Raw genomic sequence first — 27,804 nt, 5'->3', positions numbered from 1 at the left:
CAGCAAGGGGGCCTTGTGGTTTAGCCAGAGACACATGACAATCCCCTTTCCTGCATCGTTTGTCTTTAATTGTGGATGCAGCTGAGTGCCTCTCGTGCACGACACAGGAATGGAACAGGACCCGGGCACATGGAGGCCTTCTTCTGGTGTTTGCGAGGTAAGTCCTGCCACCTTCATCTTCTCATTCTAGCAGTGCAGTTTTGTGATTGCATTCATTTGGCTGCATCACCAAACGTTTCTAAGCACTTTGGCTCTAGTGCAGAAGAGCAGCCGTGACAACTGAGCATGCTCCGGGAGCCCTGAGAGTTTTCCCCAGTGTGCAAAAGCTGTCCTGTTTTCAAACAAGCAGCCCTGAAGCTACCACGGAGGGAAGAGGAAAGTATGTACAAAAATCATACACAAATGCAGTTGCTGCATATGTGGGCCAGCCTGGAAGATGTCCAGCCTTGCAGTCTATGCAGACTTTCCTCCTGGGTTTGGTAGAGCCTGTGCTTTGAATTCTAGTGAGTTTCGAACTTTACTCTTCTTTCTTTGGATATCCCTGCTTGGGCTCTCCTAGCATATCACTGATAGTACTCAGGTGTACAGGTAGGTGAAATAAGGTAGCTAGAAAGAAAGGAAAATCAAGTTTATCAGGACACAGGACAGATAAACCCAGTCCTGAAAGTACTGATACAATCTTCTGATGAAAGTCTTTTAGTTACTTATTAGCTTTTATAAAATTTATACAATTTAATTATTCAATTTCTAGGGTGATTTATAGACAATTTAAATTTCTGTAGCTCTATACATGGGCTAACCACGCTAAAATAAACATGCCCTTGAAATGAAGTGTTCTAAACAATAGCAATATAGGACACAGAATACTAACAACCTTTGGCATTATCTTGGAGACTGTTCATAACAGAATTTGATGTGTTGATTTTATAGAATAAGATTATAATTTCTTAGCAGGATATTCTAAGTCAAAATGCCTATTTCAAAATGAAAGTATTGAGTTGGATATTCCCATGGTTTTCATTCTTTTTTTGGTGATTATCTACTTGAAAAAAAATTTCAATACAAGTGAAATACTCTGTGAGTTACAGACTAAAGAAATTTGATTTTATTAGGTCTCTGGCTGCTGTCTATCTGGATAATGGACTTTCCTAGATCATTACTGTTTTCAGTCAGAATACGTGTTAAATTTCCTTATGGGTTGCAGTTTTGCAATTATGGTTTCAATGTAAACAGTGGCATTTTGTGAAAGGTATCATTGCTTCCGTGGGGAGGGGCTTCTTGTCAAAAGTTCTCTGTTAAATCATTTAAATGAAGATCATTTAATTCTCCTGGAACTGGTAGAAAACCCTAAGGAGCACTGTGAAAGGTCTTAGGTTTGCTTCACAGATCACTTTCCAGAGCTGCAGTCTTCAGTGATGGCCATGACTTGCAAGTGGGATCCTGTCTTTGGGGTGAGGCACTGTTTTAGGAGGCTCCGTAAGTTTAAGCACTGACTGTCAAGAAACATTAGCAGGAGAGGCATGAGAACAGGTACATTACAACGAAAAGGAGAAAGAGAAAGCAAAGCAGTGGTTCTGGACCTTCATTTGTGGACCACTGCTGACTGGGTGACTGGAATCACTTGGGGAGCTTGTTAAAAATAGATTTATAGAATCTACCCTTGAGATTATGGTAACTTTTGGCTACACACACTTGTAGAAGGTCACTAGGTAAGTTTGGCTAGTAAAATTTGACTGACGGTAAAGGGCTGGCAGCTCTCAGGCAGTATGGAGAAGTGCTGGGAGCGTGAAGCTCTTCTGCAGGGTGTGGGAGTGGGTGTTCTGGAGGGTGGTTCTGCTAATGGATCTCCCTTTTAGGAAGGCTTGGACAGCCCTGCCTCCCTTTTTTGGGTACCCTCTGCTCCCTAAGAATGGCTGGGATCTTATAGCATCAATAGTGCCTTACCTCTGTGTTTAGTGTTTCATTCATGGAGTTCAACAAATTGAGTTTATTCTTTTAAGAAGGCCACACAACTAACTGTCTCTACATCTCTCTCAGTTTCCATAACAGCTGTTGGTACACCAGCAGGTCAGGAAAGGAAGGTCATCAACAGGAGGCATAGGGATTGGGAAAGTTTTTCTGGGTATACCAGATAGTAAATATATTAGGACTGGCAGGTCACATATGTCTCTGTTATATGTTCTTTGTTCTTACAATCCTTTTAATATATAAAAACACATTTTTAGCTGGCAAGCAGTACAAAAACAGACTGCTAGCTGGATTGGCCCAGGCTAAAGCTAGCTGATACTCGATGTGGAGTGTTTACATATGAAGAATAGCTGTATTATACAGCAACTACATACACATTAAACTTTCAGGCATCTGTGAACCTACACAAATAGCTGGTAGGAAGGAGCAAAGTAACAAATCTCAGGCTACTTTATCATGACAGGGATTGACCTGAAATACTGTGGGAGCATGAGCGGTCTGAGATGGAGATGGTGCTGTTCAACCAACAGAAACTTAAGGTCTGGGAAGCACCATGACAGAGTTGTCATGAGTCATGGCATCTAGCAGTGACAAGTCTGACCTTCCAAAGACATGGCTCCTAATATGACTCTGCAGAAACAGAGCTTGTGACAAGTTTGGTCTCGTCCAAGAACAGTCCCCTTAGAGGTCTCAGACACTCTAAGATCTGGCTCAAGCAACAGGGCATCATGCTAGCAAGAAAACCTCTTGCCAGATATTACAACCTGAGCTGTAGTTTGGAGTCGCGTGTCTCACACAGCTCCAGTCGATGTGGAACCAGCACAGTAGAGGATGGTTAACGAGGGCACACAACTGGGCAACTCAGTCTCTTTCAGGTTTTTTTTTTTTTATTATAGTCATATCCCTTCTGTACAAATTAAACCACATATTAAGAGGCCTTGGTTTCCAGCAAAATAGTATTTAATATTATATTTTTATACTTTGTTCTGTCTCTACGAGGAACTTTTGTGGATGTGGTTTCTTTTCCTTGAGACCATGGAAAATGAGACCTGGCTTTCTCCTAGCACACCCAGCGGTGTACTTGGATGGTACCAATTCCTTCTCTTGGCACTTCAGGAGGAAGTCTCCTAATAGAATTTATGGATATGTGGAACTATCATTCCACAGGGAATTTAGGGAATGTGAGCTCAATGTTTTATTTTGCAGGACTCCTCATTTTCTTGAAGGGAAAAAATACTCTTAGGGTGACTTTTTAAAATACCTGGAAAAGATGGGCTCTTTATTCTCTCAGCATGGCTGCCGCGTCACACTTCTGGTTTCTATCACTAGAAAGCTGGTGATGCCCTCTGCTTTTAACAGAAGGACAAGTATGAGCACAGTGTGATCTTTTATATATAGTTATTCCTTTCTTGGGTCAGGAATGTAATGGTCTTTCAAACTCTTATGGGACCATCCGTGATTATTTTTAAACCACCCCTTAGAGATAATGCCAAAGTCTCATTGGATACAGACTGACCATAATCCCAAGAAGTCACCTGTAGTAAATCATTTCATTGCTCTCCCAAGGAGAGCTTTCTTTCAAAGCTATATTTCTATGTATTTGCCCTTCATGTGAGGTATGTCCTAGCAGAACTGAAAAGAGAAACTGTCTTCCCTTCTGATTCTTTGTGGCTTGGGATAAGCATGACTTATTTTCTTTTCAACTGGAGCAACTCATCTGTCTCAAATAGAAATCCCTTCCTGCATCTACACACCTCAAACTTATTAAGGTTTTCCAAACATTCCAGTATGTTCTCAGAGCTTATGAACACCCAAAGTAATACACAGTGCTCTAGGAGGGGAGGTAACAGTTAGCCAGGAAGGTGAGGCTGATGACGGATTAATGATATACACGATACCCCACCCCAGTATTGCAACATTCCATGAAACAAATGAAGATGGAAGAAAGCAGGCAATAAACAGGACACACAAAAGCAGGAACTTACACCCAACTATCTTCATCTCTGCGTCAGAAACAAAGGGGCGAGAATGTAAGGACAGCACAGAGAAAAAAACAATTAAACAAGAAAAGAGAAAGAAACATCACTCGCAGTCAGAGATGAAGCATGCATTTTTTATCAGTGGTCAAAAAAAAATGACAAAATGTATTCCTGAGCGTGAGGGCAAGTGTCAAAAGGTCCTCTAGAGAGATGCCACATCTACCCTTGCTCTTCTACTAAGCAAGTAAATGGCAACCAGGGAGGAGCAGTACTTGCCTCAGATCTGACTCAGAAAGGGGCAAAAATCCCTAAAGCAGAGTAGTTTCTGGGACAGTTCCAAAATCAACAATACCACTTAGAGCTTCTGAGAAATGCAGAAGGCTGGGTTCCACCCCAATCCTACTGCATCAGAAATTCTTGGCATAGCCCAGCCCTCTGCTGTTCTAAGCACTACAGAGGTTCTGATGCACACTCAAGTTAGAGAAACACTGTTTTAGGGGAAAGCTTAAGTCTCAGAGTGACACACCAAAACACACGTGGACTTTATATGGCAAGATAGAAGGCCACTCAACTAGTACAAAACTTGGCTCACATCGCTTATATTTAATAACTTTGCAAATTCAGGGCTTGGAAAAGAGCTTAAAATATTGTCCTTTGCACAGAGCCAAGACAGAGCTCTGATCTTTCACTTAGTAAAAGGCATAGACTTTTCAGGAAAGACAAAAAATAGATACAGAAAATGTTGGCACATCTCTGCTGACGGACATGGCCTGAATTCTCTGCTGATTTGGACATTGACTTCTTGTGCAAGTCAATCCTTTCAGGTTAGTCTTCTGGCTGAAAGTGTTTTTCAAATTTTTATTATGGCTAATTCAGACCCATAAGTTACAGGGAACAGGGTTGATTAACATCCACTTATTTCTGTGAATCATCTCTCCTGCTCTAGGCTTTCCTGCTCACCATCTTCTAAAAGAATGTAGGAAAAGACTGAAAGTATGCTGCAATGTTGCTAGCTTTTGGACTGAATTAAAATGAGTCTGGAGGGAAGGAGAAACTACCCATATAACACTGCCCTCAACCCAGAATAGGTCACACGTGTGTTCAGTTTTTAAAAATGGACTAAATTGTTATGTCTGTTTGTGCTTCTATAATCTCAAGATGGCATTTTTGGGGTTGGCATGCATTTCTTCCTAGGTCATAGGGGTGACAGCTCCTAGAGCGCTCCTAGTGCACTCCTAGAACAAGAAGCATGTGGTTGCTTCTTGCTCATTACCATGGGCCAAGAACAGCACTGGATGGCTGTGTAGTCAGGGCCACACCTGTGGCACAAAAGAGGGATTATCTTCTGCTCACAGCACCCACATTTTGTGTGTGTATAATCCCATGGGAAGCGATAGTAGGCTGTGAGAACGACTTCTGAGAAATGGCACTCTAGACACTGGTGCGGCTGAGGCTGTTTCAACTCTTCCTTGTAGTTCGACCAGTGTGCTCTGACAAGGACCTACATGCACCACCTTGACAAAACCAAGCCAGACCAAATCAAACCTCTAAATGAGTAAGTGTATGCTAGTTTCGGAGAAATTCTGGGTAGTTTTAAAATAAGGCCCTCAGTTTATGAGTATTTTTGATTTCTAATTTTCTATAATTGATTAGACTTAAGTGTTGAAATGCTAACGTTTGTTGACACTCTTTTCTTGTTCTTTTCTCATGTGTTCATGTGTCAAGAAGATGAAAGTGCTTCTTGTAGCCTGGCCGCACCAGCACTGTGAGGCTGACGTCTACTGCATACAGCCCAGGCACAATGTTCTCACAGAGGCAGTGTGGCCCAGGTGCAGGAGCAGGAGCAGCCACAGCTTGTATGACTCACCAAGGCTCTTTTTGCCACAGTCACTGTTTCCCAAAACAGGCTGGCTATAGTGAGCAACACACTTTCCTGTTTCTCTAGAAGGATCTGCAGGTTCAGCCCTACTGCCTTGCCCAAGGATGAAACTGAACCTGCTGGTACAGTAAGGTACAGTTAATGGGCTGACAATTGTTAATGGCCTAAATCCTGAGAGTGGGCATCTATGCAAATAGCTATTTCTTTAGGAGGGAAAAGAATGGAGAAGGAGGCAAAGTATGGACAAGAGACCGATGACTTTCACCAATAGCATTAAACACTTTAAAAAGACAATCCAGGAAACAATACACTTGTGTTCTCCATTCTCACCCCTACCCTGATACTTCTGGTGTTTCTGCCTTGCAGGACAAATCATATGGTGATACTCTAGCTGTCTAAGGGAAGGAAAATTTTTAATTGTACCTTGCTTCATTGGTACCTGGTATTGCACATTTTAAAAAAATTTATTTAAAAGAGTAAAAGAAGGATAACATAGTAATAAGGGGATTTACCGAATTGTCCAAAGTGGTAGGACATTATCAATGGTTGTTATTTTACCTATTGGTATCTTCAAGACAGTTTCTCAGGAAAACAAAGAGACAAGTAATAGTGAGTAACAGACAAAAATGGTAGGAAATTATCAGTGGTTGTTGTACTATACTTTGGTTTCTTCGAAGTGGTTTCTAGGGAAAACAAATAGAGCTATACATGAGTGATCAATTAAATAATCATTGACTATTCTCAATGGTTGTTGTTGAAAACACATAGTAATAAACATACATCCATTTATGAAATAGCATAGGAACAATAGAAACATTACAGAGTTATGGACAGATTGGTAGGAAATTATCAGTGGCTGCTGTAATACATGTTGGTATCTTCAAAGCGGTTTCTCAGGAAAACAAAGATATGCAAGAAAGATCTAACAAGTAGTTACAGCCTAAGGGTTGTGAAAAATAGTAGATTACCTCCTCATCAGTGACTCCTTTCACTGAGGTGTGACAGCGGGAAGGCCAGGATCAAAAAAAAAGGACCAAGAGACTAGCACCAGTGTCCAGCAATAGGCTGTTTACTTTTTCCTCTACAGTCATGATTACATGGGGCTCCTACTTGAAGATGATGGTCTGGCCAGAGGGAGAAGGCAGAGTAAGGTCTCTTGTCCATACTTTGCCTCCTTCTCCATTCTTTTTCCTCCTAAAGAAAATTCAGTTTCATCCTGGGCCCCTTCATTCCTGTTGGACCAGCTGGTAGGAGGGGTCTGAGCTCTGGGGCCTTCACTTCAGAGGGCAGTCCAACCTCCAGTGGTCACCTTTACAGTCAGGGCATGGCCCAGGGGGCTTCTCTTGAGATGGGCAGTCCCTCTTGAGATGGCCTGGCTTTTGGCAGTGGTAGCAGATGAATGTAGTTGACAAGTTCTTCTTGGGGCCCCGAGAATCAGACTTAGGGTCTGTTTCTCTTAGTGCTGCAACAAAGGCAGCTGTTTTTTCTCAGTCTCTTTGTTTTCTCTCCTTGGCCTCCTCCTCCTCACAGCTATAAAAAACTAAGGAGGCAATTCTTACTAACATCTCAAGTGAGCTATCTGGGGCAGTATTGCACATTTTTACAGTCTTGTGTAGCACAGACAAAACTCCTTTATAAATCTATGTGTCAATGATACAAAGAGGAGAATATTCCAAAAAAGATCTGTTTTAGGTGATTTTCAGTGTAACTGGAAATCAAATTTTGCTTTAAAACATTTTTGACTGAAGCTTGTTCCCTTCTAGTTTTTGTTCCCTTGGTTTTAATCCCATGAGTACATGAATGGTATTGGAAGGTAATGTCCTAATATTAGACAAACAACTTCCTAAATGACATAAAGTATATGTCTTAAAATATATTACTCCACTGTATGAGCAAAGATAGCTAACTAACAAAAGAACACCAGCTCAGTTTCAGTAACCATCTATTCTTTTTGAAAACTCATGTTGTACAGAAGCCAGGGACTGTATGGGCTCAATTACCATGTCCAGAATTTGCTGAAGAATGGTGTCAAAATAGTACATGAGAAAAGTCCTATGGACTCACCTCTCCACAGCCAGATTGGAACATTTCATAGCATAAAGTTTCCTTTGCACTGAGAGAAAAAATTTATCCAGTGGCCTGAGTTTCCTATTCGAGAGACCATTCTGTGTTCATGAGTAGGAAATGAAGGCTGTTAAAACAGCTTGCTCGGGGCTGGGGATTTAGCTCAGCGGCAAAAGCGCCTGCCTGGCAAGCGCAAGGTCGTGAGTTCGGTTCCCGGTACCGGAGAAAAACCAAAAAAAAAAAACAAAAAAAAAACAACAAAAAAAAAAACAGCTTGCTCTACAATTAGAGTGTCCATGTAGAGAAACTGAAGGTGAAGGGAAATATGGAACAGCAGGGCAGCTGGTAGGCAGCTGGAATCCATCACTCAGGCCCTCTCTATGCTTAGGCCATGTTCCTCTTGAGGTATGTGACAAATGTTTTCAACAAGAGGATATAGTGAAGCACCACGAAGAACTCCAAACAGGCAATATCTAAAGTGGCCACAATCTGGTTATTCTAGCCTGGCATGGCTATTTTAAACAAAAGCAATCACACTTTTAGTAGAGCTTAAAAACTTTAAAACTCAACTGAGAGGATAAGTCTCATGGAATCTGTTTCAACAACTAGATATTCGCTTGTTATGACCTCCCTCTCCTTGTTCATATCTTCTTAGTTACCAGACTACCTGCCACTTGTCTGAGCCATGCTTCTATCCCTCCTTCACTCCCAACAGCCCTTTAGTTCTGATGTCCCGTTTGGACTCACTTATTCAGAATTACCTCTGCCACCTGACTAGACAGCACAAACCTGGCACTCTCCTACTGAAACCACACTTGAAAGTCAATGCATTCCCACTTTCTGACCTGGATCTCCACTGGGCATTAGGTGAAGGTGGTGGTGGTGAGACAGTTACTGAGAAGCTGGCCAGGTAGTATTAGTCATAGCACACTGTGTATATCATTTGCTTGATCTATTTTCTGATATATTAAAATCTATCTACAATTCCTACACAAATGGGATTTACTAATACTGCAGGCACATATTTGAATATATTTCTGCCAGTAAGCATAAGTTCTCATGAAGTAATTCTCTTCTAGGGAATATGATGTGAAAGGTACAAAAAGGCGTATCTGTGAAGAATTCCACATTGGTGCCTGTATCTAACCTTTACAAAGCCCATCTGGTGGACTGTCAATGTGACATGAAGGCTTCTGGGAAAGAACAAATGCTTATAGAAGTGAAAGGGCCACTCCAGTCAGTATACTATAGTCAGCAAGCTGGCTTGGGATTCAGAGGCATTTAGTGATGGCACTGGACATCACCTTCCTAACCCATCTCACTCCCCATCCCCAAGTAGTTCTGCCTACCTGGCATGATGACATCAGGAAATCCCAACTTTCTTGTAATCGCTACTCCCCTACTAAATATCATGGGATTTTCTCTCCGAATTTGGTCCATGTCACCACGAAGAAGCTGTAGAGAAATAATAAGACCTGCAAAAACAAAAATATTTTCTTACTCTGTTATGAAGTTCTAGAAAAAACAAGAGTTCAGTACTTTTCTTTTTTTCCCCAACTATCTCTCCTCTATCCTTCCTCTCTTTCCTTCTCCTTATTCTTTTTTGTGATGCTGTAGAATGTATCCAGAGCCTCATGCACGCTAGGTCAGCCTCAGCTGTGGTATTTCTCTTGAGAAAAATTTTGGTAGAGAAAATATCTGAAGTAATACTCTAAGTATTTTGAAGAAAGCATTTTGAAGAAACATTCTAGATAGCTAATGAATTTAAGTCAAGGTGACCTCAAAAGCTCATAGAATTAGTCTATTAAGTACAGACTAACATCAGAGAGGTAGAGTTGTGTTTTTCTCCATTCCCCAACATTCAGCCATGGTCTGCCTTGATGCTAGTGAATGCAGAATGAGAGGCTTGAACTCCCAAAGTTCAGGAACTCAGAGAAATCTGAAGAACAGAATCAAGAGTGACTAATAAAAAACCCATGCCAGGGTGTCCCACGTGCTGGGAATGAGTTAAGATGCACTGTGTCTTATGCTAGGAGTATGCTAACATGTGGGAAGCAACTTGCTGGTTCAGCCTTGCCCTGGCTTATAAAGAAAGCAAAGCACAGACATTATATCTTCCCTTCAGTGAACTACTGCACCTCAAAGAAAAAAATAGGGTGCTTTTATGGAGCTAATAAACCCTCACCTCAGACCTTATGAGAATTTCAAACCCTCCAGATTATCTTTGTTCAGAACTTGGGAGAATATGTAACTTCCCCTTATGTGAGCTGACATTTGGCTCATTATTTGTACCTTTAGAGTTTTGCAAAAAGTTAGAATTTTCTGAAATATCTCTTTCTACTCCACTCTCTCAGCAGGCACTGGCTAGAAGGCTGTGAGAGATCAAACTTACATGGAATTAGGAAGTATCGTCTCTGAGACTATGAATGGACTGCTGACAAGATGAGGAATTTAGGTGCTGCACTATGGATCAGAAGTAAGCACCCTCAATGACTTAACTTGGGAGTTGAACAGAAGATGAACATCTATAGAAATGAGGGAAGAAGGTGTTACTCTAATGAAACCTCTGTGGATGGAAGGGGAGGGGATAGAAAAGTAGAGAAAGGAGGCAGACAGAGGTCATGGCAGACATTTTATGTGGCAGATTTGAATAGTCCAGAAACTAGGATTATGTATCCTCACACCTAGGCAAAGAGAGGAGATATGGTTCTGCTGTAGTCCAGAAAGAAATGATTGTCACTGAATCTGCTAAGTTCACGCTTCCTAAGAAACCCCAGAATTACACAGTTATACCCCAGGCATCATTAACACTAGGATCACAGTGTTCTGAGAAGCAAGCATGCTATTCTAGTCTCAACTGATAATCAAGGTTCAGGATTCTGACCATTCTAAAGTAATTTTTTAGACTAACAACTAGATGAACTAATGTACAGTTACTTTATGAACCTGAAGGGCTGGGGGCCAGAACCAAGACCACATTGGTCTCTGCTGAAGGATGTGACCTGGGATGCACCTCCCACATTCTCACAACAGCAGCTCACAACAACATCTCACAACATTCACCTTTGTTGTCTTCACATAACTGTCAAAATGTGTCCTCTAGGTAAACAGGAAGCTGCTGGGCCAGGAGACAGCTTAGCATGAGCAAATAGCTGAGGATGGGGCGATCTCCAGAATTTGAGAGATAGTGGTTGAAGGGCAAAGAAAAAATCACTTTTATCATTCTGTTTGTCAAGACTTTAGTGAAGTGTCCACTGACTGCTTCTAGTCTCTGAACTTTCTGAGCCTCCAAAGTAGCCTTGAGATGCAAAGCAAAACTTGTGAGGATGTAGACCAAGGATTCTCAGAGGGTTGCGACTAGCTTTGCAGCTACCCAAGAAGATCCTGACCAGCTGCTTTTTAATTTTTTTTATATTAAAGAGAAAAAAAATTTAAAAACAAGGTAATAGGAGGGTAACAATGGATAATACAGTGTGTACTGTTATCTTTCAATTAGTTACTCAGAGTACAAGATACAGGCACTTAACAATCCAAACAATATTACCACAAACCTTTCTTTTCAATGACCTAAGAGAAATTAGTAGTATATAACTATCTTAACTATCCTATGTATGTGTGTATATATATATATATATTTTTTTTTCTTTTCCCTTCCTTCTTTTCTCCTTTCCCCATCCCAGTTTCTTCCCATTTTACAATGTCTGTTGTACATTTTGGATCTTATTTATTCTTTCAACTTCTCACACTAGGGAGATAATATGATGTTGGCATATGTGCATCTGGTTTATTTCACTTATAGTGTGGTCTTGAGTTGCATCCATTTATTTATAAAAGTATCTAGTTTATTATTCTTTATGGCTAAGCAGCATTCTATTGTACAAAAAGACCACATCTTTTTTATCCATTCCTCAGTTGATGGGCATCTGGGTTGTGTCCAAGATCTAGTTATTACAAATTGTGCTGCTATAAACATGGGTGCACTTGTATCGTTGTGGTACAATGTTTTTAATTCTTCTGGGAAGATACCCAGAAGGGGAATAGCTGGATTAAGTGGGACGCCTAATCCTAGTTTTTTGAGGAATCTTTACATGATTTCCACAGTGGATGCACCAGTCTACACTCCCACGAACAGTGCATAAGAGTTCCTTTTTCCTCACAGTCCCTCCAGCATCTGTTGTTGGTTGATTTCTTCATGATAACCATTCTTTCTGGAGTGAGATGGAATCTTAGTGTTGTTTTAATTTGCATCTCTCAAATAACCAGTGATGATGAACAGTTTTTCATATATTTATTTGCTGTTTATATTTTTTTATCTGAGAAGTGTGTTTTCACCTCAGATGCCCATTTTTGGATTAGGTCTTTAAATTTGGGAAGTTTGATATTTTTGAGTTCTTTATATGTTCTCAATAGTAATCCTTTGTCTGAGGTACAGCTGGCAAACATTTTTTCCCACATTGTGGGTTGTCTCTTCACTCTGTTGGTGGTCTCTTTTGATGTGCAAAAGCTTTCTGAGTAAGGTAAGATCCCAGTTGTTGATTCTTTGTCACAGTACCTGTGCAACTGGGGTTTTATTCATAAAGTCTTTGCCTACAGCAATATCTTCAAGAGTTTTATCTGTTCTATCCTCCAGCAGATATAATATTTCTGTTTTAATATTTAGATCTTTGATCCATTTGAAATTTAGTTGGTGGTGAAAGATATGGGTACAATTTTAATCCTCAGCAGGTGCACCGCCAGTTTTTCCAGCACTATTTATTAAAGAAGCTATCTTTCTTCCAGTGAATGTGTTTGGCCTCTTTGTCAAAGATAAGGTGGCTAAGTATGTCTGGAGTTATTTCTACATCTTCTAATCTATTCCATTGATCTTCAGGTCTGTTTTTTTGTTTCGTTTTGTTTTGGGTTTTTTTTGCCAGTACCATGCTGTTTTTATCACAGTAGCCTTATAGTAAATTTCATTGTGATGCTCCTTGCCTTGCCTTTGTTGCCCAGAATTGCCTTTGCTATTCTAGGTCTTTTCTGACCAGCTGCTTTCTACCTTTTAGTAAAAGGAAGTTTTGATTTATGCATGAGACCAAGTGGAAAGGCATATGAAGAATGAAAGAAACCACAAATAGAGGTTAAAAAACTATATTCTCTTTCATGGGGTTGGTGTCTTGAAACTCCTGGATTTCCTTTCTAATTCTGAAATGCTAAGTGAGTGAAGAACATCCCAAATAATGGTAAGGTATGGCTGTCTAGGGAAGAAAGCCCCACTGAATAGCTCAAAAAATGACCCCCTCACCTACCCATCGGCTACCAGTCCCTTGAGAAACATTGGTATGACACCACCCATTACCTCTGTGTGGACCTCACGTCCAGTGATCTGAAATCAACCAAGTCTACACGATTTCTCTATCAGTCTGATCCCTTCGTTTAGCTGACATGAGAAATCCGTTTTTTTAAAAAAACTGAGCTTCCCTTCCAGGTAAAGACCAGCTCATAGAAAAGTAATGGGACAAACTGACGTCTGGAATAGTGAACAGCAGCTTTCCTCTGTTCCATCACCCACCTCCCGGCCCTGCCTTGGAAATGCTTGATGAGGATCAATTACGTAAAGTACACTCAGGCCAAGTTATAGAAATAAAGCTGTAGTTAAAAGTCATTTAAAAATAAATGGAAAACTTGTGTGCCAACTGCCTTATCTTCACTTGTCCCTAATGACCATCATGCTATTGGAATTGCTAAGAGTTCAGTCTGAATATACACTGAAGATTCCAAAAATGGAAACAAAGACCACATATATCACTGAATGATACTTTTACTCTCAGCACTCAAAACCAATGTAGCAATTCCTTTTATCATTTTAGACATCTGACTTGAAGAAAAAGTACTATGGCTTCTCAAGCAAGGAAACAAATTGTGATGCTTAAAAGTTTCTGGGCATGTGGTGATGTGTGCTACTTGGGAGGATGATGTGAGAGATCACTGAGCCCCTGAGATTAAGATCAGCCCGGGCAACATAGTGAAACCTCCTCTAAAAAACCAAACTAGCAGGCCTGGTGACATGCATCTGTCATCACATCACTTGGGAGGTTGAAGTAGGAGGGTCACTGAGAGTTTGAGGCCAGGCTGAGCTACATAGTGAGACTCTGTCTCAAAAAACCAAACAAAAGAGATCACATTACAGAATGGAAGGGAACATAATGGAACAGAATGTAATGGAATGTAAGGGAATGTAAGGGAACAGAACAGAACAACCAAAAAATGCTGGGCATGGTGGTGCATGACTATAATTCCAGCACTTGTAGGCTGAGGCAGGCAGATTACTGTGAGTCTAAGGCCAGTCTGGACTACAGTGAGTTTCAGGCTAGTGTAAACTACATAGTAAACTACACAATGCCTATCAAAAAAAAAAAAAAAAAAAAAGACAAAACAGAACAACACAGCTACCTCATAACACAAGAAATACCCCAAAAAACAAAATAGAAAAACGCCCAAAACAAAGATGGGTGACAGTGCACGGTCAAGTACATTCTTTTTTATAAAGATGTGTCTTTAATTAAGGGGTCTAGTAAAAGACCTGAGTAATACGTGAAACTACCTGACATTAAGACCCCAGAGTGCAGCAGTGGGAAGCCCACATTCACCCTGGCAGTGGAGCAGAAAGGTCAGTGATCATGAGTCTGCAGACCTGGACTACACGCTGGCTCAGCTAAGCCATTTCACTGAGCTCCTATGTCCTCACTTACTTAACAAGAGGATTGACCTCTGTACTTCATTCCAAGGTCTCAACACACACTTTAACAAGAAATAGCCCATTTCTCCTCTGGACTTTCGCACCAGCGGCACAGGGACTTCCTTACAATCAGGCTATCCTAGCGGAGGCTCTGAAGGGTGTAGTGCCCCAGCACAGAGGGAGGAGTGTCTTGCTAACACGGTTGAAATGGTCAGTGCCTGTGAGTTCAGACTGAAGACTGTATGGTTCCTTTGGAGAGTCAGATGCAACTCACTGTCTTAACATGGTGACAGTACAAATTGCTCTTCCAGTTTTTAAAAAAGCATGTATTACATCTCTATTTTATAATGGTCTCCATGTTTTAATCATATCATGCCCCAAGAACTCATAGGTGAGGGCACTTCTCTATCAGATAAATAAAAAACATAAATACTGGTATGAATGGTTACTTTCCAAATTGCTAGGAACTTTTAACCATTTTTGTTTACTTATTTATTTAGTGCTAGGGATTGAACTCAAGACCCTGAGCACGCTAAGTAAGCACTGTACTACTGAGTTACATCCCCAGGACTTCCTAAATATTAAAAATGATTTTATTTTTTCTTGCTTTAGCCTACTTTTGTCATACTGCATGGAGCTCCTTGGCATATAAGCATATCTATATGGGAGAAATGTCATTTAAAAACAGTGAGTGAGACTCCCAGGGTGCATACATTATGGAATTTTAGAGAAATCAAGTGGTCCTAGCTAAAGGTTCAACCTTTGTAGCCTCAGGTATGGATGAAGGATGCTCCTATTTAGGTATCTGCTGACACTGATAGAGAAGATGAAGTTCTTGTCAATAAGTATTATTCTTTAGGAACTGCCATGCCTTCAGTGACTTTATACTGTTTTTTAAGGCTATATTTTAATTTTCAGCAAGGTATATAAAAGTTAAAGATGTAATGTAAAAAAGGTTATGAAATGATTGGCAGGTAAAAACTGTCAAGAGAAACATAGTTCTGTGTAAATTAGATAGCTGTTTGCAAGTGCATATTAAAACTTCTAGGCTTTTAAATAGTGCTTCTAATTTAATCAAGCAATTAATGTTCAACTTAGGAAGCAAAACCTCATGTGTAGAAAGAATCTCACTGAGATTTATACAGAAATTATTTAAACAGAGTTTTAACAAAAAAGGAGGGAAAGCTGGGCATAATGGTACATGCCTGTAATCCTAGTACTCAGGAGGCTGAGTGAGGCAGGAGGATTGCTCTGAGTTTGAGGTCAGTCTTGGCTGATAGTGATTTCAAGGCCAGCCTGCACTATATAGCGAGACCCTGTCTCAAAAAAGCAACCAATCAACCAACCAACCAACCAACCCAATACCTCCCCAAGAAAACAAAGAAAAGGAGATGCTGAGCTAAGATGAAAGCTGCTTTCAAATAAAGATTTTTTGATTCTAGTTCCAGAATGACTGATTCCAGCAGACTAATCATTAACTCTCATTAATGTCAGAATTTCTTCATGATGTTTATACTGAATAGGAATGGAAAGCAAATTGATATTAATATTTGTCTTTTTGAGTATGTAATTTTTGCTCAGGAAGACACAGACTTCATAGTGTGACAAACCATGAAACACTGCTGTTCACTTTGGATTTAAACTGGAATGCAAATTAATTAATAAAGTACATGGAATCTATCATAAAACAGAAAATATATTTTGGTTAGGAGATATATTGGAGAAGGCCTCAAATTATTATTTAAAAAGCAGTAGACAGTGTCTGGCGGGGGAAAAAACTGCAGAGAGCTAAACTTTCCATACAGCAGCCAATCAACACCAACTGAGGTGTCATACAATCAACAAATGAAAATGCAGTACAAAATTTTCTAGCCACAGAAATACATCACCATGGCTGGCGCTGGGGGCAGAGTACTTGGCGCTGGACTTGCGAATGATGTTCTCGTGGATCTGGGCCCACTCGCTCTCATTGTTGCACCTGCAACAGAAGGACAGGCTTTAAGGTTCCCCCAAATTTTAAATATCTGATGTTTCAGGTGTAACAGTAAGTTTGAAGACAGAAGAATTCCTCACTTTTATAAAGAAGGGAGGGGATGTTTGTTTTATTATGTTAAGACAAGGCTCTTTTTCTGTTAAGTGTAGAAGTTTTACCTTTTGGGAAAGGGAAAAATGCTGCATCAACCAGTCAACTCTCTCTCTATGTGTCTGTCCATCTCTCTTTCTCTTACACACACACACACACACACACACACACACACACACACACGTTCGTGAACTGAACTCAGGGCTGCATGAATGCGAAGCATATGGTTTAACACTAAGCTATCTCTATAAAATATTTTTTAAGTGGTAAAATACCCTAATTCTCTGAAGTAGCACTCTCCCATGTGAAAAGTTCTTTTTTTTCTAGGCCCCCATTAGACATACATGTGCACACACACACACACACACACACACACTCTCTTCCCCCCCCCCCCCAGGAAAGTTCCTGATAGAAAAAAAATAGTTCCTCTCAATAAGTACTATTGTTTAGAAACTGCCACGTTGGCTGTACATTGTGGTCCAGCTATCATTGTACTCGCTGTAGAAGAAAGTCCTGCTGAGCTCAGGCAACGCGGACACCATTTACTCATAACTGTTTTCAATCACACAGAGACATGAAAAGGTGGGAGAGCAATAGTGGGTGCGATTCACTGTGAATTCTATGGTCAAGGGAAAGGAGATCTTAGGAGGTAAAACTGCATGCCTAAATACACAAGAATAAAATGTCCCTCTTGGGACTTACAGATTGGGACAAAAGAGAAAATGGAGAATAACACTGTACTTCTGCTAAGTTCTAGTATTTTAATGTCATACTTTCTGTGGGACAGTTCAAGGAGTCATGCAACCATGTAGCCACCTGGAATAGAGCTTAAAACGAGACCAAGAATTCCTCATCCAAATGCACACACTTTGAGGAAACCCTGTGAATGAAATTAGGATGATCTCTTGAATATCTCGTTTAACATCCAAAAAGTCTCCATAGCCCTTGGCCTACCCCTTTCTGGTCTGATTAGAGAGTTGTGGACCTACCAGCTGTACAAAACAGGACCCGTGCATGAAGAAAAACCCCGCAGGATTTTTCATTGGTTATTCAGAAGTGTCCAGTCCAGCACGACCACTTTCAGGAGGAAATATCAGTAAGAGTTATTATATGTGCCATCTAGCAGTGTGAAACACTACAGGTTTCTATAGGCAAACATTTGTTTAGAGACCACTCAGAGGCAAAGGAGGTCAGCTCTTGGATTAATTATTATTCAACCAGTGGCTTTCTGACTTCGTAGCCCTTTTTATAAATGAGCCTCATGTACAGAAACTGTTGTGAAGACTGGACAGGTAAGGGTCTCACAGCTCAGAGTTCTCAGGATAACTGCCTGCCTGTGACCCTCCAGAGGGAGAGCGTTCTTTGAAATGATCACCCGCGATGATCATGCAGCGGCACGCTCAGTCGCTCTTCTCTGACGCGCATACTGTCTCACCCGTCTCACCCAGTCAGGACAGCAGGGCAGTACCTGGCTGGTGAGCCCTCAAAACACCTGCCTTGCTGTCAGCTTTTCCTTGTTGCTTTCCGGGTTTACGGGATCAGCAGTTATTTTAACTGAAATCTGCTGTGGTTTATCATAAATAACATATGTTCTCCATCACTACAAAAGCAAAGTCTCAAAAATTTACCACCCAGTCTTGAATAAGTGGGGTAATCTCAGTATTCCTCCAATAAAATACACTACCGGGGACAGTGTGTACTGTTTTTCTTTCATACGCGCCTCTACCCAGAACATACAATTTAGATGCCAAACTGACACCTGGTCCCTGCTGTGCTCTCCCCTTGCACACACTAATGGGTTCTGTCTCTGGCCTGTTTCTGTCTTATCCTACAAGCCTTCCAGGGAATTAAAGAAATTATTAGTACATATTTGCAGTATACTAATTACTATATTCATGCTGTGGAGTTGGTACATGTATGTAACACACCTTAATTCTTTTCTCATCTCCTCCCCTTTTCCTCCATCTTGGTCCTCCTCCCCAGTCCTCCTTCCTTGGTCACCTTCCCTTATGGAAAAAAAATCTATCTCCCTGTTTCCTAGTAGCTATCATTTGTTTTGCTCTATTCCTATGCAGTCTTACCCACTCTCATAACTTCAACTACCATCAGAGGTTGCCAAAGCCTGAAAGTGGTGTCTACAGTCCAGACTTAGCCCTAAGCTCTTGATCTGCATGTCCACAATGGCTCATCTTTTCTCCTCAGCCTGACTGCTCTGGAGCTGCCTTCAGAATGAGTGGGATGCCTAGTTCACTAAGCCAGAATCCTTCCAGCGGTTGCCATATGATACAAATTTTGGTGTTAAAATACACCACATTCAACCTTTCCTGTTCACGGCTTTGGTTTGCGTGTTACTATCTCTCTTCTGGATCAATATAATCACTTTCTAAGGGGCTTTTCAAAACATATTGCTTTCCAGAATGCCAATCTAAGTGGTCATATGGCCACTGTTCTCAGAGCCCTTCACAGGTTCTCCTGGTACACGGTTAGAGCTTAGACTTTCTAGGTCTCTTACAGCAGCCCATGTTAGGGCCCTCCTTCACCTCTCCAGGACTTTTTTTCATCTTGAAAAGGCTCAGCATCCCTATACCTCTAACCATGGCAATGCTTACTGGATAGCTACAGAAGTACCATTTCACTAATTTTTTCTTTCTCTCTTCTCTCTTCTCTCCCTCCTCTTTTTCTTTTTGTAGGATTCAGTTCGAATACTGCTTCTTCTTTAAGGTTGTTTTCTATACTGTTCTCAATTCTCTAACACCCTGACTATTGACCTTACCAGTTTTGGGGGGAGTCCTCTACTGAATTTTGATTTCTAGAAGAATGTCTATTTTATGTTATGGCACTTCTCTATCTTATAATAAACCCAAAGGACTACTTCTTGCTAATAATTGCCATAATACGATACACTTATAGCACATAGTAAGTCTTTAATTTAGTATTTGTTAAATAGAATAATTCCAAAGTCAAATGGTTGTTTGTTAAGCTTGAATCTTATTACTTAACATCCTTTCAATGTTCTGTACTAGAATTATATTAACTAAAGTGATGGCGGGTCTTGAGGACACATTCTGACTGTTCTATGAAAACACCAAAAGCTATATCCAGATTTAAACAGAAAATACTGACAAGCCAGTGAGAAAAGCCACTTTTCCTACAGTAGAAAGGAGAGATGGGATAGCTCTGTGTGATGTCACTGACGCCAACGAAGGGGAAAGCGCCAGCGAGTGGGAATACGCTCGGGTAGAAGCTCCTGGTGGCTCCCAAGGAAAGACCAAAACCACGTGCCATGTATTCATTTACTGACTGCAGAGTGTAAACTTCCGAAATTCTGCCATTTAATGATTGGTTGTAAACAAGATTTAGCTTTAAACAATTGTCAAGTTATTGTTCCAAAACCATCACTTTATCTTCTATGACTAACGCTTTTTTTGTCCTTTTAATATGCTTGTTTTCAAGTATGTTAACAATGAATTTTTGTTCAACTTTTAAAATTCCTCTTAGTCCTAGCCCCATGAAAAACTTGATCACTCTATGTTACTCTATCTCACCCTCCCATTCCTCTAGCAGCATCCCCCCATTTTAACCGATATATTCATTAATAGTACGTTTGGGCCGAATTGCCTTCTAACCCTAACTGACCAAGATTCTCCTTCTGCGATGACAAATGGACACCCTCTATGGTCCTGACCCACACACCCTTGGTCTGGATTATAGTATAAAGAGTATGAGGGTTTCAGCCCACAGAAATGTACTGGTTTGTTCGCAGTTTCACTCTCTTCAGCCTTCCCTTTCCCCGTATGTTTTGTAGAACTACAAATTTCCTGTTAGCAGCCAATACAGAATAATATTAGTAACATTCAAAAGAAACTCTTCTTTTTCCTTCACATTTCTGAACATCATAAAAAAAAAAAAACTTCTGTTACATTTTAAGTTAAAAAGAAAATCTAGGTCATTTTCTTCTTAACAATTATCAGCCTCTGCTGCTTTCAATGTGATTTATTTGAACAAGCAAAGTTGCTTTGAAAAGTTTCACAAAATTAGTAAACTTCATTAACCCTTAGACATAAATTCTCTATTTATATTTGGTAATAATGTACCTATAAGATACCTATAAGATACAAAGGCATCCCTCCACATAATAGATAAAGCTTTCCTTGCTCAGCTGGCTTCTGCCTCTTTCCCTTCCAGCACTGATGGACATTCTCCTTACACTGTCTTCATAATCATGTTACTCACACAGAGGTATGTCTGGAGAATCGTTCATCCTCAGAGACAGCCATATTCATAGTTATCTGAAGCTTAATTCTCTCAGAACAAGAATGAGCAAAGCCTTAAAATACACAGTGAAAAACCTGAGCATATATTTTTTAGGGTTCCTCATTTGCTATTTATAGACCACTCAATTAAAGGCCCACTCTGACCATTATATTCAAGCAAAGGACCTATTCTTAGTACAGAAATGCCATTATACTGAATATTCCTTTCCTATATATTTATATACACTTTTATAAGGTATAGGTTTACAGAAAAATTGCAGAGATATTACAGAGTTCCAATATATCCTACAACCAGTTTCTCCCTATTAGTGATGTTTTATATTGTTATGGTACACTTGTCACAATTAATGAATTTATATTTTATTGCTAAATTTTATTAGAAGTTCATACTTTATTCATAATTTCTTAGTTTTTAACTAATGTCTTTTTTCTCTTCCAAGAGCCCATCCAACATACATTATATTATATTATATTGAATCATCCTGTTTCCTAGATTCCTCTTAACTGTGACAGTTCTCAAACATTTCTTTCAAGGTCTCAGCCATTTATTTTTCCCTTTTAAAAGAGGATATTTCATAAGCATTCCTTTTCTTTGCTCACTTCATATATGGAGGAACCAGGAGGGCAGGTGGAGGCTAAAGTCCAGAACATTATCTTTACAAAGACAGCTACTGCCTAGAAAAAGAAAGATGGCGTCCATGGTCGCACAAACACCAAAGAGAAGGGGCCCGTGCTGGGGGTGGACCTGGATGTTCTGGTGGAAGCACTTCCTTTCAGGAGTGCTTCACAATCACTTTACGCTATGAAAGCACTTTCCTAGTTCAAAGCCTCTGCCTCCCACTCTAGATGGTGCGGCAGAGGAAAGAAGGCTACACAGAAATTTATACACTCTAAGTTGTCCAGGTGGGGAAACTGAGGCTCAGAGAGATTTTTTTTTTTTTTTTTTTTTTTTATTAAATCCTAAACTGAATCCTTTGGAACATTTCAAAATTGTGGAATCAATAACAAAACCAAATGCTAATTAAGCAGCAAAGGAGACATTTATGCTTGGCCAGGGACAAATGTGGGAGATAAGACTTGCAAATCAATTTCTCAATTCTTTGGTGGTAGGAGGTTATAGATATAGGATAAAAGAAATGAGGAAGAAGGACAGTCTAATAAAGGAGAAGGAATCATATTTTTTCTGGACATCAGGATGCCACCTTTTTCGGGTCCTTTTATAGTTGTTTCTGGTCATTGTCATGGAAACTATCAACTGTCATAGCAGTGGGGAGTGTCATGCTAAATGGCATGTTGGTGGATTATGAAGATAGAGGTTGTCTGGCTTGGCTTAAGATAAGAGTCACTCTGGTTGCCATCTTAGATACAACTAGGGTTGGCTAGTCTACCCAAAGAACAATGTTTGGCTATAGGTAATCCTTCCCTAAACGTTGGCCCATCAAACTTTCTTTAGATGATCTCGATAGTCTGGAGGTCAGGTATTTTGTAAGGCTTTAAATTGAGACGGGACCATTTTTTGATGATTAGACTGAAGTAGTTTGTCTTGGCGAAGAAGATCACAGAGTTAAAGTGTCATAACTAGATATGTCAAAGGTACATATCATCAACATGAATCACTGTTGGTCTTAACCCTGATCACCTGGCTAACGTAGTGCTTTTCAGGATCTTTACTATATTCTTCCATTTCAATAGCCCCATCCCCAATTTTCCATACTATACCCTTTGGAAGGAATTATCTATGCATAGCTTACACTTAAAAAGAGAATTAGGTTCCACCTTTTTGAGGATTATGTACATACATTATTTCAATTCTAACTAGGAGATTGATTTCTTTTCTCTTACTTATTTAATCAGATTTACATATTGTGAAAATGACCATATTACTAAAAGCAATCTAAAGGTTCAATGTAATCACTATTAAAATATCAACAATATTGTTCATAGAACTAGAAAAACAATACAGTGGTATCTCACTCCATGAACACTTTTGTTTGTGAATAATTGGGTTTACCAACAGAAGCATTCTGTAAAATTTTGTTTTTGTTTGCAACTCTGCATTGAGTGAAACACAACTGCAAAAACTTAAATATAAAACCAGAAATTTGAATCTGCTGTAAGATAATACAGAGTAAATATCTGAAGACACATAGGAAATAATATCAAGAATCAACAAATGAGACCATATCCAACGAAAAAGTTTCAGCATGACAAAGGAAGCAGTTGACAGAGTGAAGAGACAACTTACTGAATGGGAAAAAATCTTTGCTAGTTAGTCTGAAAGAAAACTAATACTGAAATATATAAAGAATGTCAAAAATTAACCCCATAAAAACTTCTTTTGAGAAGTATATATTCCACTCTTAAGAGAAGTAGATTAAATGGCTAAAAAGTATGTGAAAAAATGTTCAACATTTCTACCCATCATAGGAATATGAATTACAACTACACTGAGATTCCATCTCACCCCAGTAAGAATGGCTATCATCAAGAAAAATAAAATAAAATAATAAAATAACATAAAATAAATGCTGGTGAGGATGTGGGGAACAAAGGAACCCCCCTATGCTGTGGGTAGGAATGTAAACTAATACAATCACTAGGAAATTAGTATGGACATTCCTCAAAAAAACACTGAACATAGAAATACCATTTGATACAACTATACCACTCTTTGGCATATTCCTGTAAAGACAGGTCATCAGCAAAAAAGAGGATAAAAGAGAATCTCATTAAGCTTTATTAAAAAATTAATAGGAAATCTTACTAAAGGCAGGTTTTGCCTCCATAGTTAGACTCTGGCAATTAAAAGACAAAAGTAAAGAGAGAAACCAGATCTGGGAACGTGCCAGGTAACATAATTAACATAAGAATAGCAAAAAGAGTTCACAAGCAAAATAGGGATGCAGAACATAAAAGACCAGGGTAACCAGCCACCCCCAAACATGATAAAATATAAAGGAGAAAAGGGGCAGCTATCTGAGGATTTTTACTTCACATATAAAAGACACATACATGTATACATATGTACTATGTATATTCTTGCTTTACCATCACTATACCACTGCCAACACATGTCCCCTTTATTTAATTTCTAAATCTAAGCTAAGCTGCCTTCTGTGAGGCTCTCCCTCCCCACACTTATTCATCACAAAAGAGCAGGAAGATGGCTAAATGGCCAATATATATATATATATATATATATATATATATATATATATATAGGCAGAGGTGCCAGGCTAGGTTAGGGTCAAGGACAGGCAGAAAGCCAATCAGATTGTTACAAGTTCTAGGTGCCTAACATGGGGCAGAGACACCAGTCTTAGTAAAAAAAAGAGCTGGGGAAAAAACCATGGGTATTTGCCTTATGATGCCCTCTACTCTTTCAGAGTAGCTATCTATCTTTTTCTTCGTCCACTTGTTTCCAAATAAACTGTCTTCGTTTACTTTAAACTCTGCCTCTTTAATTCATTACCGATGCCAAGTTTATAATCCCAGTAGCTGTGTGTTCAAGGACAGAAGTGGCATGCCATGTTGTACAACCCCAGATGTGATGTTCCCAAGAAACGTTACGACTGCATTTTATAATGATACATGCATATCCATATCCATGCTCATAGTAGCACAATTCGTGATAACTAAGCTGTGCAAATGGCCTAGATGCCTGTCAATGGACCAGTGAATAAAGAAAATATGGTGTACATACATAATAGAGTACTACTCATTCAGAAAAAGAATGAAATCATGTTGTTTGTAGGAAAATGGATGGAACTCAACACCATCATGTTAAGTGAAATTAGCCAGACTCAGAAAGTTAAATATCACACGCTTTCTCTTATGTGAGAAGCCTAAAATGCATACATTAATAAAGAATTAAAGAAGAAAGGGCAGAAAATCAGAAGGTAGACATCTGGATATAGGGAAGGGGAAAAGAGGGAGGAGCAAAGAGGGAAAGAAAGACAATGGGACTGAAAGTGATGAAGATATGTCAGATGCATGTACTAGCATCCTAAAATAAACCCAATCATCATGAAATACTAAACGCACTAATAAAATAAATATTTATAGGAATATTGACTCATAAATATTTTATACTTTAAGTTAAAATTCAGTAGTATTTAAATTTTGTTCCTTAGATTGTTTCAACTTTGGCCAATTCAATTCACTCAATCGGCTCCTCCTCTGTCTCTTTGACATATTGCTACCACTGTAGTTTTTAGATTTTTAAGAAAATTTCTGAGTACTTCTTTTCTTTCTGTTCCAAGACCATTTTCTATATTTCCTGTTTCAGTCCTAACCCAGTTATCCAAGAAGCCCTAGTTCCTTTTATTAGAGAACTGTGTTAGAAACTAAAATCTGTGCTCCGGTATATTCATTGCAAGGGAGAAGTTGTTGCTTTTAGGTCCTGTCAGCTCAGAGAACAAGGAAATATACGTGTGTACACTAATCTGTGCACCTACACATATTTACAAATATTTCTATACAGAACCGTCCACATTTCTATTAAGCCAAACAAGTTTACACTGATGTCTCCAATTCTATTCCATTACCACATGAACCATTCTGGCTGGCACTCTTTATCCAAAATATCTCACTCCAGGAACGAGTGGCCCTTCATATTTATTGCCATGGAATTTTACTTTTACTTTTATTTCACCATTTATTTATCTTGAGGCATAAATTAACTTATGTTTGGTTTTCCCAACAGGACTATTCACTCTTTGAAGGGCAGGATGATGACCTTAAATTACAGAATGTTAGAGATGAAAGGAACTGCACAAATCTGGAAGACTAGAGTGACATGGCTGGACTAGACAGTCTCTGGAATCTAAGCCTGAGCCACCTGATGTGTAGCTCAGAGTTTCTCAGTTTCTCCTATTGGTCCTCTTCCTCTCACACTTGACAAGAGTGAGTGAAAAACACCACTGGTGTCTTATTGTTCCTTTATGGTTTAACATATCCAGAAACTAAAGAACGTGCCAATATATAGTACTGATTTCTGCAGTGCACCGCAGATATAATCAGCTAGTCAACAACTCTTATAATGCTACCTGGTGAAAATCACAAGACTGTGAGGATTATAATCATCTTCACCTCAAAACTGCTCGCAGGGTTCTGTAAACGAAAATGATTTAGAAATAAAAGTGTGAAAATGCACAAAAGACTTACTGGGCATTTCAAGCTTCCAGGATACAAGAGCAGACATAAACATCAAACAGGAGTAAGAAAGGAAGAGCTGAAGATGAGAGGGCAACAAGTCATCTGCAGGCCCAAAGAAAGGCCAAAGAACTCAGGAACAGACTGAAGTACTGTTGTGACTTTTAAGTAACAAGGGGAACCAGAAACAGAAATTGTTGGTGTAAAACATTTTACTTCCATTTACATACATCAGTGGTGGTGAGCCTATAGCATACGTGTTATTATCTTTTTCTTTAAGACAAAAGATGTTAATGTAGAGTTGTTTTTTCTAAACCCAAACCTCAGTGTTCAGATTTAATTGCAGCGTTGGCACTTGGTGATAAGTGAGTGGGTTTGGGGTTGCAGTTCAGCACTGAGTCTCTAAGGCGTTTGCCATCGGTGGTGTAGATTGACAGCAGTGTCTCTCAGTCGGAGCTATCTCGTCCCCAGGGACATTTGTGATATCTAGATATATTTTGACACTGATCACTCAGGGGCTAAAGCAAGCGGAGGAAGGATTGCAAGGCAAATGACTGCTAATAAATAAGCTCATTGTGTGTCTGATGAGGGGGATCTGAGTGACAAGAGCAAAGGCTGAGTGTAAAAAGAAGCTCCTGAAATAAACTGAAATTAGGTAGATATAGTTTCATCAGCGTATCAATCACCACGATATTCTGCAAGAAGAAGTGGTAAGTGTTGGAGATCGGGCTGTACAGGGTTAAGCTGCTGAGCACAGGGACCTTCGGCTGTGTTGGAAAAGCTCACACTCACAGCGCTCTGAAGTCAAGATGCCACCAGAGCGGAATCTGAGTACACATGCTGCTGACACTCCCCATTCCAGAGCAATAAAGCTGCCGACCTTAGAGATCAAATAGTTCTCTTAGTTGGCAGAGTTCGCTGCCTTTGTTCCAACTTCCTGGGGCTTTGGGTTCTCTTCTGCACCCCTCCAGTCTGTGGAATAAGTACGGGCTGTCTGGAGAAGTTCTTTGTCTTTACTCGCAGAGAGTCTCTGCTCCCAGAGAGTTTTTGACCTTCCTGGAGGCCCAAAAATCATACTACTGTCTCTTTTATTTAAACTGTTCACCATCCACTCGTTTAGGAGATTGGGGGTAGGCCAAGACCCTGATAGGTAAATGTGAGCATTTATTCAATAATCAAATGAGTCATTAAAATGAAACATAACCAATTCTATCTAACCAAAGTAATACTTAGTGTAATTATTGATACTGATAGTTTGTCATGAATAATAAGGATGAGGGATTTTATGAGCTAAAAGAGATCTGTGTATAGTACTTCGCTGATGGCCCGTTTCCCCAGAGAGGGATAACAAGCACACGCTGTGAAGTGGCACTTTAAGCATTGCATCTTCAGAGATTTTACTCAAGTAATAAAACAGAGGGATAGACGTTTTGAGTTTTCCATGTGGGATTTCCAAGTACCCAGAAGTATGAGAGAAGTGTGCAGGTTCTGCTCAATAGTTCATAATACTCTTCTCACGCACAGCTGCACACTGGGTCATTTGACTTTTCCCTATTTCTTGCTTATCTTTCTGATTTCTGTGTTTCTGATGGACATTCATATAGCTTTCTTGTCATCTTTCTCCAAGGTGAGAAATCAAAAAAAATTTTTTAAGGGATTAAAAGACCTTTACATTTGGGGGTCAGGGA

At 39.7% G+C, this 27,804-nt stretch overlaps 1 protein-coding gene and 1 long non-coding RNA gene across 8 annotated transcripts in view; one reads left to right on the top strand and one right to left on the bottom strand.

Annotated features, from left to right (window-relative positions):
- Dock3 (dedicator of cytokinesis 3) overlaps positions 1 to 27,804 on the bottom strand; it is a gene marked incomplete at its 5' end in the record, with an annotated part of 457,227 nt that overhangs the window by 112,800 nt on the left and 316,623 nt on the right. For all 6 annotated transcript variants that reach the window (XM_005410370.2, XM_013507624.1, XM_013507620.1 and 3 more), the window contains 2 exon segments: positions 9,240 to 9,365; positions 16,495 to 16,583. In XM_005410370.2, the coding sequence (XP_005410427.2) occupies positions 9,240 to 9,365; positions 16,495 to 16,583 (215 nt within the window).
- LOC106147239 lies at positions 42 to 27,804 on the top strand. Of its 2 annotated transcripts, none has more exons than XR_001232017.1 (3): positions 42 to 157; positions 10,245 to 10,366; positions 25,668 to 27,804. It is a non-coding gene; the product is annotated as an uncharacterized LOC106147239 (long non-coding RNA). The 2 variants fall into 2 exon arrangements; XR_001232018.1 differs by having other exon boundaries at positions 10,245 to 10,436.

This window comes from Chinchilla lanigera, unplaced genomic scaffold (assembly GCF_000276665.1).
Source record: "Chinchilla lanigera isolate Chin_1 unplaced genomic scaffold, ChiLan1.0 scaffold00131, whole genome shotgun sequence".
Classification (NCBI taxonomy): Eukaryota; Metazoa; Chordata; class Mammalia; order Rodentia; family Chinchillidae; genus Chinchilla; species Chinchilla lanigera.
This window is presented reverse-complemented; position numbering and strand designations above follow the sequence as displayed.